Here is a 21072-nt window from a genome sequence, read left to right as displayed (position 1 = left end):
AGGGAGAGAGAGGAAAAAGACAGGAAAGAGAAGCAGAAAGGGAGAGCAAGAGAGAAGAGAAAGAGAGATAGAATCAGAAGGAGAAAGAAAGAAAGAAGCTTAAAAAGCAAAGACTGGCATGAGAGAGGATTTATCATCAGCAGTGCTACGGATGATTCACCAATTAATTTACAAAAAACTACTGAACAGAAATTCTCGCCACAGTTTGCAGTAAGATTTGACTTTATTTAGTAGAGAGAAGTATTTTAAATCTGACATTAAATACAATTTAGATCGTGGGTTTGTGTTTTCCTAATTCCTTAGCCACAAATTGGACCAGCAAAAATCCAAAGCAATCAGCCTGTGACGGAAGCAAAACTCCTGAGAGCTCGTTGCCAGTACATAGTAAAATCAGAATACAATAGAACGAGGCTGAAAATAATGAATGATTGGTGGTATTCTGTTATTCTGGCACCTTAAGAAAAACCACACTTGAGACAACATTTTGAGACTCATACCATAGAAAAACGGGAGCAGGAGTAGGCCATTCGGCCTGCTCCGCCATTCAATGAGATCATGGCTGATCCTCTATCTCAATACCATATTCCCGCTCTCTCCCCATACCCCTTGATGTAAGTAATTGATATATTTATGCACTGGGTTCTTGTTTTTACTGATGTACTAATAATATTGAAGGAGGCAAAAGGTGGAAAAAGAAATAAAATTTGAAAATAATTTGATGGGCTACCCAATATTGGTTAAAAAATATTTTTGAAGAATGCTTTATCTTCTGTAAATTATCATTTAAGCTGCAGGCTGGCTTATGGGCCAGTTGCAGCATTTACATGTGTCGTAAAACACCAGCCCCGTGGGACAGTCCCTCCAGAAGGTCTGGTGCCTAGCACAAACATAGAATTTTGAAGCATTATTGTGGTCACTGTAAAAACCGTCAAGTTTGTTGCTGCACCATTTTGATTCTGTAAGCTCCTTCCTTCGAGGCCATGTGCAGCACTTGCAATATTCGTCAAATTTCAGCTTGTCGGCACACTGTTCATGAATGGCTATCTTAGCACAGCGGTAGAATTTGGAAGGATCTTCTGGGTCGATGTAAATGCCAAGCTCTTTATTGGCGCACCATCCCTGATCAACCCCCACGCTGGCACTAACAGCAGTGCTGCTACCATTAAAGGTAATGCTTGGAGCTTTAGAAGGTGGCGGAGGAGTCAATTTTGTTTTTCCACAGTCTGGAAGAGAAAAATGTAATAGCATTTAGATTCACTAAAATCAGACTCGTTCCATTAAATAGAAATCCTATTGCTGTGGCAGTTCGCTGGAGCCATGTAATCAGAAACTGGCGCGAGAAGGGAAGAAGATAATTTTGCCGAATTCTTCATTGGTCGATTTCTGCATTTGTGCTTCTTGATCAGTGGCTGCAAATGTTTCCATCGTGCACTGTGCTTTACAAGGCTTCAGAGAACCTGCAACTGTAACCTGTGTTGAAATAAGAATTCAGAGGCTGCAGCTAGGAGTTGTGGAAATTCAGCCCTTTAATCCCAATGGTTGCTGCTATAATTGCCATTATAATCATTATTCTACATTCAGGTAGCAGCTTGAGAAATGTAAAAGCTGACGTATGCACTTATTTATATTGGATTCCTTAGAGAGCCCTATAATCCTTGAATTTATCATGAGTTAGAAGTTTTCTTTTCTGAAGCGGTGCAAACATCTCCAAAATAGATATAAATTGACAAGCTTTAAATGTATTTATTTTGATTTTATAGTAGCAAATAATATTTATGTAACATCATATATTTTACAGACATTTTGGCCGGATTTTGCCTACCTCGGCGGGTCTGGTGTGGATGGCGGGTTGCGACCCCGCTGCTGAAAATGACTTTCCCTTAATGGGGCCTATTAGGCCCGCCCAGTGCGTTACCCGGCCCTATTAAATGGAATGGGTCTGGTGACATCATTCATGACGCGTTTTCAGCCAGGATCTTTAAAGGGACCATGGCCGCATTAGATTTGATGTTTAATCTAACCTAGTGCTGTCAGTGTACTACAGCATTGAGGTGCTGCAAACACTGACAATGACCGCAGAGGCAGAGGGCTGCACCCAGGTTCTCCGATGACTCCCTCCATATCCTTATGGACTCCCTCCATATCCTTATGGAGGGTGTCAGCATGCAGGGAGGTCCTCTTCCTTTCCGATGGGCGGAAGAGACCTCCCCAGGAGACCAAAACAGCCTGGTTGGAGATTGCAGAGGAGGTCACAAGCAGGGATGTGGTCAGGAGGACCTGGGTGCAGTGCCGCAAACATTTCAATGATCTCATTAGATCACGAAACGTTAGTACAAAGCCACACTCACCTTCATCCTGCTGTGTCTCTCATCACATCCCCATCACTCTGCCCTCCCTACCCTACTCCTGCACATCCTTACTCACACCAACATACCTTGCACCTCCACCCATCTCCCTCTCTCTATCTATATTATCACTTCCCCATCTCATTAGCCACCCCTCACACCCACCTTCATCCTAGTGCAATCATACCAACTAACAACACACAAGGGTAGCCACTTGGGTGTTTTATCCAATGTTTATGTAAAGTTTCTGTTAATGTGGTGTCAAACATAATTTTTTTTATTTTCAACAATCTTGGACAGATTTGTGTGCACCTTTGGAAGTGGCTTAGTGAGTCGCAGTGAATGGCGAGACATAATGGTGCCCCCCGCAATGGTGATGAGTGTGAAAGGAATGGCTTGCTCATTGTAGGGATGCTTTATGGTGTTGATGTGCTGTGGTGCTAACCTGGCGCATCATGTGGCAGCCAGGGTGTACAGCGTCAAATGAAGTAAATCTAGCCATGATGAGGCCAGCCCTGGCCCTTGCCTCCCAGGCAGCAATGTGCTTGGGTGCTGATGCCCTCTGTCCTCTGCAGCATCAGGTGATTGTGGAGAAGGTTGGTGTTGTTGGTGCTGTTGGCGTGTCTGGTGCTGCTGGTGTTGGGGCTCATCGTGGTCTGATTCTGAGGACCAAGGTGAGATAGTATAAATGGCACCCATGCTGATGGAATAGATGGCAGGTGAAGTACAGATGACAGAAGCTTTCTGTCAATGAGGTGAGACTGGATGGAGACTTTGCTGGAAACACTTGCAGCCTGCAGAATCTGTGCTGGAAATGGACTGAGCAACAGCTTCTGCCTGAGGAAAGTTATCATCTATCAGGTGGGAGCTTTTACTGTACATTTGTCAAGTAATCAGCTGGAGCAATGGCCACTGAACTCCCACCTCAGGTTGATAGGTGTGCTTCCCGAACAGTGTGGTTCCTGTGGCCATGCAGTTAAATTTTAAAAGTAAGTTAAAAAAGCCTTTTAAGGGTCTGACAATTAGTTGTTAATCATCTCAATTAGGTCGCTCGCCGCTGCTGGTCGGGTCGGCTCCACGATGACAGACGCGCCTGGGGGTAAGGCGCGTGTGGGGCGGGATGACGGTGGTTTCCCGACCTGCTGTCAAAAATAACAACTTTCCCACCTGACCCGCCACCGATCGTGCCCGCTATCACCCTGGAAAATTCTGGCCTTCATATGTAGCAAACTATAATGAAGCATACTGCCTGTTATGTAGGCAAATGTGGTAGCCATTCCGCACATAGAAATATCCTATAAAATGCAATGAGACGAACGACCAATTAACTTTGAGATGAATGACTAATACTTTGTTTTCTCTCATAATGAATTACCCTGGAACACCTTCAGCAACAAAACACTTTAATTATGGCTCCCAGATAACACATATTTACTTCTAAAAGTGCAAGTTAAAAACAGGGCAATTTGTTCAACCTGAAAAATAATGTTGACTGCACAAAGCAAACTTGTTGATCACAACACGCATCTGGAGGTGACTTATAATCGTGTACAAGCTGTTGTACATTCGGATTTGAGCATATAATCCAGGCTCAGATTCTAGTACACTGCTGAGGAATTGGTGCATTGTTGCCCTTTAGATGAGAAATGCAACTGAGACCATCACTACCTCACCTAACATTGGTAAAGGTGGACTTGGTACTATTCAAAAAGGAAGTTCTCCTAGTGTCCTGGCCAACTAGTCCTCCCTCAGCTAAAACCACCGTACCTAGTTGGTCATTCAACAACAACTTGTATTTGTATAGCGCCTTTAACATAGCAAAACGTCCCAAGGCGTGCCAAAGTGAAACACTGAGGTGTTCCTTACAGATATAAGGTACTACAAAATGCAATCCTTTCTTGTTCAAACAGGTTCATTGAGTTGGTAAAACACTAATAGGAATTAGTACTTCTGTTCTAGTTTAATTCTGATAAGTTCAGGTAAACGATTAAAAACTCTTTAATTGCTTCTGTGGCACTCAAGCTTGTACTCACAAATTTTTCCTCATTGATGAAACTCTCAAACCTAATGAGCTGGATTTTAAGGAGGAAGTAGGGTTGGGGGCTCCGAGGTGGTTGGGAACCTCAGGAGGCCGTGTTTCCCGCAGGCCCTGCCAATTTTAACAGCAGGACCTGATTTTCATGCGCGGCCTCTGTTTCCCACCCGCAGCCAGCCAGACTGAGAGGCTGGCTGACTGCGGATGGGTAGGCCTGTGGCATTGGGCCACACCGGAGGAGTGAGGGAGGATTTGTGTGGGGGCCAGGTCGCTAAAAGGATAGGGTGGGGAGGGGTCAGGTCGGGCAGAGGATCTGGGTTCGGGCCGGGCTGTTAAAAGGATTGGGGGAGGGCGGGTGGGCAGGGAGAGAGAGGATCGGGACCAGATGATTGAGGGGGAGTGAAGGGAAGATCATGGCCGGCCTCAGCATCATCGGTGGTGGGGTTGGGGCGGGGAACTGGGGGTGTGATCGGCGATGTCGTTGGGGGGGGTCCCCGATCACAGGTGTTGGGTTAGGTAGGGACCCTGGATCCAGGAGGTAGTTGTAAAGGCACTTACATGCTGGATCCAGTGGTCCGTACCTTGCTGTAACTGTCGGGTTTTACGAAGTGTGTAAAACCCGTCCACGTGCAGTTAGAAACAAAATGGAGGTTAAAAATGAGGCTTCCAGCCTCATTATAATATTTAAATTGACACCCCGCCTCCTGGGAGCGGTTTGGCCGCCTGTCCCCGTCCTGCTTTCTGTCCCGCCTGCGTTAAAACTGGAAGTGGGCGGGTCGGAGGCGGGTTCAGGTCGGGAATCCGATTTTTAACAATTTAACTATCCCCACGTTCCAAACCCACCTGTTTTTTTTAGGTTAAAATTCCCTCCAATGTGTGTGTATCTGTTTAGGTAGCAGAGTCTGGAGACTGAAAACGGCAGTTATACAAGAAAATAAATGCTCTGCACAATAGATCTAGGTTTTCCTTTGTTGACCTCCTGAATCAAGCTCAGAACTTTATAGTTCCTTAAACAAGCACTATGCTTTGAAGCTTTGTGATAATTTAATGTTTAAAAACATACTTGAAAGAAGATTGATGGCTAATAACTTACAAAGTATCTAAATCTGGTTTTATGTAAACTGCACCACCATGACCCTTCTTTAGTTGTCCATATCTTCAAAAGTACAAAAGCTTGGCCACTGTTGGGTGACCACATGTAATAATACTAACTTATTAATTATTGTAACTCATATGTTAATATATAGTAAAACAGCTTTGTGAAATACTATTGTATTTTATCTATCTATTATAATGGTAAATATTTTACCTGAATTTATTTCAAGAAGATTATTCAATTTGGTTGTTAGAGGAAGTACTCCCTGTTTGCAATGATTATTCAAATCATCGAGGTCTATTGTCCACACAAAAGCACCTCCAAAATTGTTATTTTTCAACCACTGGACCTACAATGATAAATTAACAATGAAAATGTATTAATTTCTGTTTATCAGTAACTTTTATATATCCTACTGCGAGTAGTAAACTTTTTATTTTTTATTCCAGGCAGTTCTGAGACGCAATGGCCCAGCTCTTCGCTGCTCCCTTGACTGGGATGCAACTCCAGGGGGACATGTCATCCACCCACCATGGAGATGCCCTTGACCCTGGCCAACTTTCAGGCCTCAAGGTCATTATTATATTGGTGGTGGTCCTTCCCAACCGAGGATGAAAGTTTGACCTGGCAGGACTTGGGGGGCTTGCTGCAGCATTGGAATGCAGGCAGTCTCCCTGTTGTCTACAAAATGTCATGTTCTAATCAAAGTACTTTTAAGCCCCTTCTTAGGCCTTTTGAAGGCAGCACATCCTGAGTGCTTGCACAGGTCCTGTTTACAGTGAGATTTCTCGAGCTGCCTATTTCTGACCATTGAACACAAAGGCCGCGTTTCTCTCCTTATGTAACATATAACTACCCACATATGAGTGGGGGCATTGTGCCCGACCTCTGTAAAACTGTAGGGAGGTGTGAATGCATCCCTGAGTGGTTTTTTCATCCTCAGATCCCATTAAAAATAGGTGGAGGGGAAGAGGGCAAACGAAAAAAAACAAATTACTATGTTGGTTTATGAGTGTGTTGACCTAGGCACTGAGAAGGGGAAAATACTTCCTGACAGAGAATGAAATGAGAAGGAGCAACCTACATCCTAACAGTCACCTGTAAGGCAGAACCGGCAGAAAATGTGACCAGGCAACATGTCTATGCTCTCAGTTAGGAAATGATGGTGGCTATCGTGGGGAAATACAAAACAAATCTCTAATATAGGGAGAATACAGATATCTGGGAATTAGACACCTGCATCTAATACACTCAAGGGATTTGCATTACATTATAAAGAGAACATACAAATTACTACTGCAGCCTAATCACATACAGCGCAACTGCACTGCAGCATTAGTCATTTCTGCATCTGGATAACTAAAGTGAGTTTGGAAGATGATCGAGCATGATAAGCCCATTGAACATAACATAAGAACATAAGAAATAGGAGCGGGAGTCGGCCATTTGTCCCCTCGATCCTGCTCCGCCATTCAATAAGATCATGGTTGATCTGGTCTTGGCCTCAACTCCACTTCCCTGCCCGCTGCCCATAACCCTCGACTCCCTTATCGTTCAAAAATCTGTCTACCTCCGCCTTGAATATATTCAATGACCCAGCCTCCATGGCTCTCTGGGGTAGAGAATTCCAAAAGCTTCACGACCCTCTGAGAGAAGAAATTCCTCCTCATCTCCGTTTTAAATGGGCGACCCCTTATCCTGAAACTGTGCCCCCTCGGTCTAGATTCCCCCACGAGGGGAAACATCCTCTCTGCATCTACTCTGTCAAGCCCCCTCAGAATCTTAAACGTTTCAATAAGATCACCTTTCATTCTTCTAAACTCCAATGAGTATAGGCCCAACCTGCTCAACCTTTCCTCATAAGACAACCCCTTCATCTCAGGAATCTACCTCGTGAACCTTATTGTGGAGCCTTATTGTGAATTGTGGACCACTCACCTCACACAACAGCTCAAACCGAAATAGTTTTATTTGAAAATGGTTATTAGCAATTTTGTAATTATTAACAATTGAAAATAACATTGCTGCAGTACTTTCACTTGCACTTTGGTTTTTGGTAAATGGCATCAAACTCTACTGATAAACACAATAGTACAAGAGGCTCAAATAGGTGACATAGAGGGGCAAGAATAATAACAGGATTAACTTTCAGACTTTTTGGTACCTTTCCACTAGAGCGAACTATGGCACGTGGGCCATATCTCATCCTGAAGCTCTGGTTATCAGGCCTGAGAAGCCCTGGTCCTGGGTGAATTATTTTCGATTTGCACACGTGTGTGCTTAATTCTTATTCCTCCTGCTGTTAGTTTTGCCTTTTTGAGCTTCATGAGCCTGGTGGATTTGGAAAAGCTGCGACCTTTTTGGTGGAAGATGGTGGCTCCTCCTCCATTGAAGGAAATACACTAATGAGGGAGCAGCCCCTTGTTTCCCCCGTCGGTGAGGCAGTAAACTTTTCCAAGCCTACGAATATCAGGAGGGTAACATCGGTGGTGGAAGAGATTTATTCAATGAACCAGCAACAAGAGAGAAATATAATTGAGCCTCGGCTAGGAAGAGTGCTGAGCAGCACATCTGGTGGCCTTTCCCATCTGCTGCTCTGGAGATTTCAATTTTTGGTGCCTGCAAAAATAATGTATTATTCAGCTGCTAACGTGCAGCTGTGTGTATGGTTGTATATTTCTTTAGGGCCCACAAGGTCCAATTGCAGCACCATTCTGACACAATTAAAGATTAATTGCTCTTGGGCAGCTCCTCGGATCAATTGGAGGTCAGACTTTAAAAAAAATTCATTCATGGGATGTGGGTGTCGCTGGCAAGGCCAGCATTTACTGCCCATCCCTAATTGCCCTTGAGAAGGTGGTGGTGAGCCGCCGCCTTGAACCGCTGCAGTCCGTGTGGTGAAGGTACTCCCACAGCGCTGTTAGGGAGGGAGTTCCAGGATTTTGACCCAGACTAGTTTTATATAATTCATGATGTAATTTGGAAAACATTTTGTTGGATGGAAAGCTTCCCTGCAAATCGGAAATAATAGGTTTACTTTTTTCATGTACTTTCTTAAAAAAAAAGACACAAATTTGCATGTACAGTGATGGCTGAATTGGGATGGATGTATCTCAAAATCTATTTAAGTAGAGCTTTATTTATTCTTTTGACTAGAATGGTGCTAGATTTCCCATCCACTGACTATAAATCTAGGGCATTTGTTTGTATGTGGCCTGTAGGGCTTCATGGAGTGCAATGAAGTGGCCACCAAATATTGATTTTGCAGAACAGGTTGGAAAGTATTAACGTACAATGAAACAGTTCGTAATAACTGTTCAAAGTTTAACATTTGCAGAGCAGGAGCATGGCATAGTATGCCATACATTTTACTAATGGGTGAACCAGGACTGCACTGAGGAAAGCGGTCTGCTGCTAATGTAAACGTGTTTAATTGGCCCAACCCTTTAAGCCCACAGAACTTAACTGGAGCAGAGCATAAATCTGATCTTGTACTGCCTTTGGCAAAGTGCTCTAAATGGGTATATCCTGAGGTCAATTAGAAGATAACTGCCGTTACTTAATGAGCTTCATCTCTAGATTGGCTGCTACTTGTGAATCCCCAGTTCTTCCTTTCAAGGAGAGGCCTGGCTAGCAATGTTAACAGGATATGACTGGCTTCCTTTCTTTCTTTTTAAATAAGATTGCTCAGTTGTAAATTGTTTCAGTTTTATGAATATGCTATTTGACCTGGTCAGATTGGATGGATGTGCTAGATGCTTGACTTTTAATATGGATTGTCCAAACTGCAGCCTGTGAACCATATGTGGCCTCCCAGCCTTGACAAAGCCCAGCCAACTTAGTCCTATTTGTGCTTATATTTCTTATTTGTTGGTCTGTCTTGTCACGGGTCTGACGGTTTGAAATGAACGACTCTTAGCTTGTAAGTGGATAAATCCTGAGAACTGTTAGTATCAGCAATTTGAGATATATGTAAATCAATAAATTCTTCTTCATACAAAGAGTGATCAACATGTGGCATAAACTTCCAGATAGAGTAGTGGAGTCCAAACCCCTGGAATCATTTCCGAAGCAATTGGATGCTACAATGGGGGGATGCTAGGATTTCTCTGGATGGTTGAATTAAAATGGACTCATCTGTAATTGTCCTGTGACCTTGTAATTTGTGGCCTCCAAGGCTTCATGGCATGCACCTATGTGGCCCAGGAAGACAGAAAGCGCCAACACCCCTGTTTTAATACGTAGGTTTCTGTAACAATGTGCACAAACATAACGGAATATTTTCTGACATTTGACTCAACTAGAACAAAAATGTATAGCTTCATATAACACAGAATACACAAACCATACTTTGGTCTCAAAGCTGTTCATGTCGTCATAGCCAAGCCACACCTTTCCCTTGGCTGCAAATGGAACCTTCTGCTCCTTAATCAATTCGATTTTAGCCTCTTTCAAAAAGTCACAGAGCTGTCAATGAGAAGGATTGGACATTGTTATTATTATTAAGAGCCATGACAACAATTGCATATCTGTGTATTAAAAATTTTGTGTAGAAAATTGTTTAGGCCCTGAAATTTCGGGTAGATTTTCATCTTCACTGTCTGGGTAATAATCTGATTGGGTGCATCGCCTGTTTCAATGGAATAAATGTCAGCCTTGTTCTATAAAGGGTGGGTGCTCCACCCCACCAGATTACTGCCCAGGCAATCAAGACTACAATCTACCTCTATATTTCAGGTCTCTATTGAGTGTGAATGTGCGCTGAAGCATTAGAGAGTGGCCAAAGTAATACCCATTTTTAAAAAGGGAGACAGAGCTAATCTGAGTGAGTTATAGGTCGGTTAGCTTAACATCTGTGGTAGGGAAAATGTTTGAGTCTTTAATTAAGGATGAAATTTCCACCTATCCAGATAAAGAGAAAGTTAGCAATAGCCAGCATGGATTTCAATAGTTCTTGAAAAACCTCATAGATCTCTTTGAGAAAATAACAGACATGATAGATGAGGGAAATGCAGTGGATGCAGTGTACATGATTTTTAGGAAAGCCTCTTACAAGGTACCACACGGGAGATTATTAGAGAAGATTAGGGGACATGGAATTAGGGAGATAATAGAAAAATGGATTTAAAATGAGTTAGAAGGGAGAAAACAGAGAGTAGGAGTTAAGGGCAGTTTTTCAAAGTGGTTGGAAGAGGGTAGTGGTGTCCCACAGGGTTCGGTTTTGGGACCACTTCTGGTCACTACGTATATCAATAATATCAGATCGGTCTAAAGGGAGTGGTGTAAAAATTTGCAGCTGATACCAAAAAAGGAGGTATAGTTCATCATCATCATAGCATGTCACTCCAAAACCACAGCCAGGATCTGGTGTTGTCATTTATCTCGAACAGTTCCTCAGAGTACAGGATGTTGACACTGCATCAGGCAATGTTCAAATGTTTGCCGAGGCTTTCCACATTCATATCTGGGGTAATTGCTCAGCTTCCACTTGTTCATATTGTCACCAGTCTTTGCCACCCTAGCTCTCTCTCTCTCTCTCTCTCTCTCTATTTAGGGTACTGCAGTGCTTTTGTTCCAGGTCAGTGCCTGGAGGAAGTTGTTCTAAAAGAATCAAGTTCGCCAAAATCCTTAGCAAGTGCTGCCATTTTGTAGACTGCAATAGGACTTATAGTTAATTTTTTTTAGAAGACTAAAGAGAGCTGCAACGGGATATTGATGAGATGGGAGAATGGCCGAAATGGTCGCAAATGAAATTCAATTGTCCGTAAGTGTGATGTGATAGATTCTGGTATAAAGAAAACAGTAATTATACTCTGAATGGAAGTATGCCGCATGCTGTGGAGAGGCAGAGGGATTTAGGTGGTACAGGTTCACAGGACATTAAAGGCAACACCTGCACCGCCCCCACAATCCTGCCATTGGTTGGCCAACATGTCCATATTCGTGGCAAATGGTCTCCATTTCCCGATTGGATGATTCTTGACCGTCAGCCAAACAGCCTTTTTGACCCACGTCCAAAGAATTTATTTTTAAAAACACAACTTTTTTATAGTCCCGATGATTTTTTCTCCTGGGTTTTGCTGGCAGCAGTGTCCTGGAGATTAGTCTTTAATTCCTGGAGACTCCTGGACAATCGTGGAGGCTTGGCAACCCGACTGCCTCCTCAGATGGGTCTAAAAGATCCCATGGCATTATTTTAGGAAGCAGAGAGTTTTTCCTGGCACCCTGGCCAACATTCCTCCCTCACCAAAAAACAGGTTATCTGGTTACTCGTTTACTCACGTGTTTGTGGGACCTGGAAGTGCGTAAATTAACTGCTGTGTTTGCATGCATAAAAAGAGTGACTGTATTTTGAAAAGTAATCCATTGCTTGTAAATTGATTTGGGATGTCTTGAGGATGTGATAAGGGGCTATATAATTGCAAGTTCTTTCTTCCTTCTGTGTAATTTCAGCTTTAAAGGAATATTTTACAAAATTACTGTTTTGGAAGGATCACTCGAAAGGAATAAAAGATTGTACAGGAAACTTTTTTTTGTCCGGCACCGACGGAACCGACGTGGTGCCGGTTCATCAAAAATTCCGGATCACCGAGCGCTATAGTAAAAGATACGAGAGCTGAGAGCTCCGTATAAAGCAACAAACCCTGTTGCTTAGCAACAGGTTCAGAACAATGGCCACAAGTTACAAGCATCTCTGTAGCTTAACAACAGCTGCAGCCACACCCTTGCACAGCAACAGATGGAGGAAGGCAAGTAATATGAAGTATGAACCTACTCCTGAATTTTGCCGGTTAACCGAGATTTCCGGTTATTTAGGTGCCGGTAAATCGAAAGTTTCCTGTACTATGAAACGCCACACTTAATTTTTCAGCAAAAGCATGGAGATATTTGTGCATTTAATGGCTTTTAAAAAAATTAATTCTCAGGGGGAGGGCATCGCTGGCGAGGCTGGCATTGTTGCCCATCCCTTCATCTTGAGTGGCGCAGCTGGGTGGCTTGCTAGACCGCTTCAGAAGGCAGTTGAGAGTCAACCACATTAATGTGGGACTGGAGTCCTATATAGGCCAGACCGGGCATTAGTGAAACCAGCTGGGTTTTTACGACAGTCCGACAGCTTCATGGTCATTTTTGCTGAAACCAGCTTTTTATTTCCAGGTTTTTAAACTGAATTCAAATTCATGGTGGGATTTGAAGTCTCATTCTCTAGATTATTAGTCCAGTAATATAAATGCTACACTACTGTACCCTGTAAAAAAAAATATATGCTCAAGTTTTATCACCTCATAATAAGCCCAGTAACCAGGAGCTTTTGTGTAGATACCAGGCGGCCCTGGACCAACTGCTGGAGCACCAACGCTGTGATTGGAAGTCTTAAGCGTGAATGTCCGTCCATATGTTGGAAATCCAATTATCATTTTGTCTGCTGGTAAACCATTATCTCTCCAGTATTTGGCGGCAAAATCCTACAGCAGAAACAATCGGAACAATGAGGCGATTACATTTTGGGGGTTTTGTGCTAGATATTGTAACTTGGTTCAGTGTAAATGATCATTAATGCAAGGGACTTTGTGTCACCTACACACCAGAGCGTGTCTTTAGCTGCCCAATTGCTAGGTAAATGTAGACAAGCCCCAGGGTCAAACAGAGACCACCTGCCACTGTATTACAAGCTCCTTGAATATGTCGTCTTCAGTAGGTAGATGAGTGTATATATATACTGTGTGTATATATATATATATATATATATATATATATATATGTTATCAGGATTAGGCTATAAACCAACAGGCAAATGTCTTTAATATTAAACAGGTAGATGAACAGTACTCTGTGCACCCCTTGTACTTACAATAGTTTAGAAAATCTTCAATCTTTCGATCTTCCTCAAAATGTCAAAACAATGAAGACGCGTCTCCTGCGCTATTTCTTAACATTGATCTATGAAACATGCTAGCTCACTTCACATGTTGCAAAATGCTACCACAGGACCAGATCTAGTTCAGTCTCTGCAAGCTCTGAACTCCCCAGGGTTGATTTTGATTTTATTCACCCACTGCAAAATTGAGGGAGGTATCTGGGACAATAGCAACGGCTACCCGGCAAAGTTGTTGGAGGACCCATCCCATTTTCTGGCTACCTGTCATTAGCTTGTATCAGCACTAAATGTACTTCCCGTTGGCAGCTTTCCCACTGGGAGGTGCTGCTGTAGGTGATTAAGGGCCTCCAGGAACTCAAAGGAGAGTTGAACAGGAGTTGTGGCCAAACAGGAATGGTACATTGCGGAGCTATAGGAAGATGTCTGGGGGCAAGAAGAATTCCAGTATGTCCCCAAAGTTTTTGGGTTCAGCTGTGGAGATGCCGATGGAGCAAGTTGATGAGAGGAGGAAGGTCCTCTTCTCCTTGGATGGTCGGCAAGTGCTAAAGTGAGTTGGTGAACAGGCATGGCTAGAGGTGGCACATGTGAATGTGAGCAACGTTTACACCAGGACCTGGAAGCAGTGCAGAAAGACATTTAATCTCACCAGGGGTGCCACGGTAAGACTCCCCTTCAAATCTCTCATACTTTCCGCACAGCCCTGCAGGACCCTACCTTCACCTTGCACAACCCCCTGCAAAAGTCTGTGACACCACTAATAGCATCTCTCTGCGATGCTCATACTGGGGCTATGTAGGCTTCAGGCTCCACCATCTCCTCCATCTTGCATAGAATGGGAGATCGACTGGCTAGGAGCTTCACTCGAGTTTAGTGATCTCCTGGAATGTGCTCTTCCAGTAGGAGCTATGAGCTGTAGCCCGGTAGCAGGGCAGTTATGCAATGGGATTTGCAAATGATGCCATCTCTCATGATAACACTTCTGTACCCCTGCGACCGCCTGAACAAATGCCCACCCTGGTGCCAGAAAGCAAACTGGGCTGGACTGCTATAGTAGACACCAAATTGTAGTCTGCAGCTGGGCCCTCTCAAGCCCAATTTCCTATAGGTTGACAACCACGCGCATGTCTAGATCCCTTAATTGAACCACAGCAATCTACATCCCCCCATGCAAGTAAAAATGTGGCTGTTGTCATTTTGTGTACAAGCACAATGTGAATGTTGGACTTGTACACATACCATGTTAAAATATGCAGATTCATGCTGTTCAGGAGAGGCATGATACAAGGGGCTGTTATGTCCAGTGAATGAGTTCCAAGCACCATGAAAATCATATGTCATCACATTGATAAAATCCAGATATCTGTAGAAATGAAAATGCAGTAACTGAAATTATGAATAATCACTGGAAATTCGGATGCATCTGGACTATATATAAAATTTGGCAACAAAACATTCCTAATCAGTTCCCCTAGTTATTGTAATACAAATTCATTTTACTTTGAAAGAACCATCAAGAACCCTGTAGCAGTGGAGGCTCGGTAGAAACCCTATCAACATGCGTTAAAAAGGGTTTTCGCTGAAGTTACGACAATGGGGTGGAAGTAGCCCCAGGAAATTCCCAGTGGTAAACAACCACCATAATATCTCAATTTTCCAGTTTCTCTACTGAACTCAGGCAAGAGCTTCTTCAGAAGCTTTTCCTACATTGCAACAGTGACTACACTTCAAAAGTACTTCATTGGCTGTAAAGCGCTTTGGGACGTCCTGAAGTTGTGAAAGGTGCTATATAAATGCAAGTCTTTCTTTTTTATCAGACCTGTTGATTTAGTGCATTATTAAGACCCTAGCTTGCCATCACTGAATTATTACATCTTGATTTATTAGTTGCTCTCTACTCTAGTTGTTGACCCTGTTTCTTCCCCCAAGTTTCTCAATGAAATAAAAACTTTGCCCAACCTGGATTCAAGTTAAGCCATTCAGAGGCTGAGGTAGGATCCCATGTGTACGCTGTCATAGGGTCGACCTAAGCATCACTGCCCAGCAACATTTTTGCACGACATACAATTGTGAAAATTGCACAGGGAAAATTCTTTATTGAAAGAATGAATACTTACTGACCAACTTTATTCATCTCAAAACCAGCATCAATTGTATGTTTACTTGCAGGGAAAGCAGCTGTAAATAGTAGCTTGGGTTTTCCAGATTGTTTTGATTCTTCTTGTAAGGCATGTCTCAATTCCTGGAAAAAAGATCCATTTACTTCCAGCTCAAAATCTGCTGATCCAGCTTCGAAAAAGTTAGTATCTCTTTTAAAAATAACAAGATTTACCAAAAACGTTTTATAAGTACTTTCACTTTCATCTTTCAAGGTATTAAAAGGTAGAAATGTTGCCCGGCAGCAGATTGAGAGAGGGACACAGAGACAGGGCCCAAAAGCCTGGGACTCGATTTAAAATGTTGCCCGGCAGCAGATTCACAGAGGGACACAGAGAGGCCCCAAAGCCTGGGACTCGATTTAAACCGCCCGGCCCAAAACAGCCCTGGCAAAGCCGGGCTCCCCCAGCTAGTAATAATATAAAGTAGCTTACATGGCTTTTCTGTACTAATATTAATGTAATTTTTGTTAACTAATGAACATAGAAATGTAGATGGCAGACACAACTGATGATGGCATTGTGACAGAAATGGTAGCACCCACTAAATAGGCTGGGAAACGTGCTGTTTTTCTGGCCTTGTCTGAAACATAAGAAGAAGCCAATCAAGCTGTTGATTACTCACTGACATAACAATGTGCTGTAAACACACATCTTTCACCAGACAACATACATCACAATCTATTCAGAACAAGCTTGCTTTTGACAGCACTGTCAAACTCCTAGCCTCTCTTTGATAGGCCTTTATGTACCTGTTGCTGTAGCTGGCCATTTGTTGCGAGGGCCTCAGTCTCACATGGTAGTTTCTCAATGGCAAACACAATAGATAGAAGAGTGCAAGAAGTATAAGTTACAGGCATTTCTAATGTTCTATTCAGTTACCATTTTGTTTGGATGTGAGGCAACTGTCAACTCCATGGGTAGGAGCATCTATGTAATTCCAAGAATGACTACAATCAGTAGAGATGTGGCTGTCAAGGAGAGTCTTTGTTACTTGAAAAGTCTACAAAGAAAGACTGTGCAAAGGAACTCTAATGACTGGTATAAACATAGAAACATAGAAGATAGGAGCAGGAGTAGGCCATTCGGCCCCTCGAGCCTGCTCCGCCATTCAATTAAATCATGGCTGATTGTCCGTATGTCTCTTTAACTCTTTCATGAACTGCTTCAAAATGATTGTGCTATTCAAGCTGACTTGGAGCACTGGCTGTAATTTACTGCTACTGTAAAAGACTCTATCGATGGATAAACCAGATTGGTAATGCCGTCTGGTACTAAAATATCTGGCGTGACTGATATTAATCATCCACCAAAGTGATGTGGGTGTGCAGTGGGAATCGTGAGTATAAATCCTGAGACAACAAGCATGTCTACTGTTCATTCAGGCCATGCTGTCCAAGATTACTTTGTCTCATTTGAAGTGGGTGCACTTGCCCATAGGAGCTGACTTTTGGGTTAGGCGCAAGAAAAGCATCTGGTGAAAGTCTGAAGCATAATAGTCACGGCACCACCAATCATGTCATTGTGCAGCTGTGTATTTAAGTCTTGTAAAATGACATGCTAGTGACCTTACTTGGACAAAATGATCCCTTTGAATAAAGCTTAGAAAACTTGAGATTGAAAATTTACTTAAATAGAGTGATGTAACTATGTTTGCTTTTCTTTTGCTAATGATATAGCACGGCATATCTGATTCAGTTATAAAATTGAAAACTAGGATCCCTGCTGGCTTAGTGAGTAAAAAAAAAACCTGCTGTTATTGTTCTGAGTCGCAGAGAATGCAGGTCCCAGGTTTGATTTGTGACCTGTACTGAGTTAGTTGACCTTAACATGGGCGGTGGTGTGGGGGCTACAATTGGCTTCCGCTATTTTGGGCAAGGGAAACAAAAGAAAGACAGCTTCCCGGTCTGTTGGCAATAATGCCTCCTAGAAAGTGTGTGTGTGTGTGTGTGTGGATGCTGGGTGAGAACTGAACCGTGCTGGGCTATGATGCTCTCCGTGGTTTGATACTCCTGCTGGTATTGATTGAATCGGCTTCCAAATAAAGCTTGACCACTTGGATAAAGTGATGGCAGGCTGCTGGCCCCAGGGAGCCATGTCTCAGCAAGAATTGGTGCCTCAAGAAGATAAAGGGAGAAAAAAATGAAATTTGTTTTACTCACCTTAACCAGAACTGTATACCTTTTTTTGTCTTCAGATGGACTTCCCTTAGAACCTGGATACTCCCAGATTAAGTCGAATCCATCAAAGCCGTACTTCCTAATAAATTTAACCACAGAATGGATGAATATTACACGATTTTCCTTGGTAGAAGCCATGCTGGTGAACCTGAAAGAATGGGGAGAAATAATGAAATATTTTCATATTGTTTTTATCTGGTTCAATCATTAAAAAAAAAAAAAAAATTTTTGTTAACATTTATCATAACATCGATCTTAAATCAACACTGCATGTGGAACAATGAGAATTCTTTCAAAATCCATTGCCTATTTTATAGGTTAACTTCTAGCTATAGGCAGTTAACACTGTTTTATTTGATACAGTACCTACACATAACTGTTAAGTTGGTTTAAACAAAATATAAAGGGGGTAGAAATCGCACCTTGTAGCACCCGTTTTACAGGCTTAAAACAGGTCCAACAAGGGCCAGTTTTGAAGACCAACATCCTGCACCCCACAGACGCCTGAACAATGTCTGACCTGATATTGGGTCAGGACATTTTTCAGGCATCTGGGGCGGCTGCTTAAAACAGCCGTTAGGCCCCTCGTATATGCTAATGAGGGGGCCGAATGTCTGTTTTAGGATCCCTTGGGGAAATTGGGCCTACCTTTGAGCAGATTAGATGTCGGGCCTGCTCTGCTCAGGTTTTCCAAGCGTGGATGCAGCCTAGCAAATGGCCGCCACCAAAAAGGAAAGGTAGGTTTTTTTTTCTAAATGAAAGAGCTCCTCCCGGCTCCACCACACTCCCGGGGGCCACTGCCAGCCACCTGCAGGTGCCCGCAGCTTGCCCAAATAATGTTAATGAGACCCAAGGCCCAATTTCGGGCCGGCTTTGGGCCTCCTTGTTAGGGTGTCCGTTCATTGTCCATTTCAGGCCCGAATTTCCACCCCACGATTTCTATTCTGATCCAAAAATTCTCAATCCAAACATTCTTAAATTTGCATAATGGTGGCAGCTAATGAACTCAGCAGAAAATGCCTGAATAATAATTTTTTCCTTTTCTTAGTTGATAGAAATACCTCTTGATGTTACTTGCTGTATGCAAATTTACTACCATATGGGCCTACATAATAAGCCAATGCTCTTCAAAAAGACTCATTGTTTATTAAGCACCGCTAAACATTTCTGAGAGACCTGAAAAGGCACTGCACAAGTGCAAGTCATTTCTTCATGTGATTCTTTTTCCGCTACTTCATATAGGGACTTTGTCTACTGATATAATGGGGTAAATGTTCCTCTTCGCCACCTGAAGTCAATAGAATTGAAATCGGGCGGGTTCTACAATGGGACAATGATCTGCACCGCCCAAACAGTGAAGACAAAAATTTACCCCAATGACAATCTCATCACAGTCTAAGTTGCTTGAATAACTGGCAATTCGAACACTGACAATTTCCTAGTGTATATTTCAGATGTAGACAGAACTACAGAGATCCATTGATAGTTGATCACTCTGTCAAACAATGTGATTTGGTTACACCTGACAAACACAAGGACGAAATAGCACTCAGAACCCTCCAGCCCTCTTTTTTTGGCTGTATTCTTGGAGATGATGCCCTCAAGCTGGGAAAGGTGAAGAGAAGGATTTCCCTGGTATCTTTAGTTACTTTGAGGATTGGGCTTCCATATCAAATACCGAGGTTTCCAGAAATTTACAGATGGCTCCTAGGGGCTACAAATGTAAGACAGTCATCAATAAATCCAATAGGGAATTCAGGAGGAACTTCTTCACCCAAAGAGTGGTGAGAATGTGGAACTTGCTACCACGGGGAGTAGTAGAGACGATTAACGTAGATGCATTTAAGGGCAAGCTAGATAGGCACATGATGGAGAAAGGAATAGAAAGATATGCTGATGGGGTTAGATGAAAATGTGGGTGGGGGAGGAGGCTCGTGTGGAGCACAAACGCTGGTATAGACCAGTTGGACCGCATGACCTGTTTCTGTGCTGTAAATTCTATGTAAGCATACTGAAATGTTTGGTGGTTGATAAATTCCCTGCAGATTGTATCCCTCTGCAGAAAGGATTAACTTTTAAAAAAATTGTTCTTGGGATATGAGCAGTGCTGGTAAGGCTACCTTCATTGCCAAACCTAGTTGCTTTGAGAAGGTAGTGGTGGGCCTTCTTCTTGAATTACTGTAGCCCTTACATTATAGTGCTCCTATGATCTCAAACTTCCAGCATCTTAAACTAGTGACAATGAAAGAATGGTGATAAATGTCTGATCAGGATGGTGTGGCACTTGGAGAGGAACCTGGAGGTGATGGTCTTCCTTTGACATTACTGCTTTCGCCTTTCTTAGTAGTAGGCACTGTGAGAAAGGGAGGTGCTGTTGAAGCAAGCTTGATGAGTTGCTGTCGTGCATGCTGCAGATGATGCATACTGCAGCCGTTGTGTGGTAGTTAGGGAGGGGTGGATATTGTGTCAAGTGGCAGGGGCATCAATCTAGTGAACTCTCTGTCCTGGATGGTGTCGAGCTTCTTGAGTGATGTTACACTACACCCATCCATCACACTCCTGACTGGAGCTTGCAGATAGTGCAAAGGCTTTGAGGGGGTCAGGAGGTGAACCACTCATCGCAGAGTACCCAGCCTCTGACCTGCTGTTGGAGCCACAGTGTTGATATGGCTGGTCCAGTTAAGTTTTTGGTTCTTGGTTGATGGTGGGGAGGTTGAGATGGTGGTGCTGTTGAAGGTCAGGGGTTGGTGATTGGGCTTTTTTTGTTGGAGATGGTCATTGCCTGGTACTTATACGGTATGAATGTTATCTGCCAATTATCAGTCCAAGTCCCGATGTAGCCTGCCATGGAGTGCTTCAAATGAATGGAGCTGAATACTGTGGAATTGTCAGTGAACCGCTAGACAGCTGACCTTATGATAGAGGGAAGGTCATTGGTGAAGCAGGCGAAGATGATTGGGTCGAGGATACTTCCCTAAGAAACTCCTGCAGCAATATCCTGGAGCTGTGATGGTTCGACTCTGACAGTCATGATCAGCTTCCCTTGCATCAGATATGACTCTTGCTGTTGGAGAGTTTTATCTTTGATCCTCATTGACTTCACTTATGCTAGGATTCTTTGCTTCCATACTCAGGCGACTGTCGCCTTGATGTCAAAGACAGATATTCACGCCTCTCATCTAGTATTTAGCTCTTGATTCCATGTCTGTATTAAGGCTGTGATTAGGTCTGGAGCTGATTGGTTCTGGCAGAACCTAAACTGAGCATCAGTGAGCAGGCCATTGGTGAGCAGGTGTCACTAATGATGACTCTTCCATCACTTTGCTGATGATTAGCCAAAGGCAGGTGGCAATGGGCCAGATTAGATTTATTCTGTTTTTCATGGAT

General features: G+C 43.1%; 1 protein-coding gene across 1 annotated transcript in view; it reads right to left on the bottom strand.

The window, feature by feature from the left end:
• Positions 1–210: 210 nt before the first annotated feature.
• Positions 211–21072, bottom strand: part of LOC147105144 (acidic mammalian chitinase-like) — a 44032-nt gene continuing 23170 nt past the window's right edge. The window contains exons 5-11 of the mRNA XM_086011786.1: positions 17668–17833; positions 15467–15591; positions 14589–14712; positions 12757–12939; positions 9827–9943; positions 5690–5825; positions 211–1223 (exon numbers count right to left, since the gene is read on the bottom strand). Of these exons, the coding sequence (XP_085867912.1) occupies positions 784–1223; positions 5690–5825; positions 9827–9943; positions 12757–12939; positions 14589–14712; positions 15467–15591; positions 17668–17833 (1291 nt within the window). The 3' untranslated portion in view covers positions 211–783. The remainder of the gene's footprint in view (positions 1224–5689; positions 5826–9826; positions 9944–12756; positions 12940–14588; positions 14713–15466; positions 15592–17667; positions 17834–21072) is intronic.

This window comes from Somniosus microcephalus, chromosome 18 (assembly GCF_052327205.1).
Source record: "Somniosus microcephalus isolate GS21.2 chromosome 18, FLI_Smic_1.0, whole genome shotgun sequence".
Classification (NCBI taxonomy): Eukaryota; Metazoa; Chordata; class Chondrichthyes; order Squaliformes; family Somniosidae; genus Somniosus; species Somniosus microcephalus.
The sequence above is the reverse complement of the archived record's forward strand: the minus strand, read 5'-3'. Positions and strand labels throughout refer to the sequence as shown.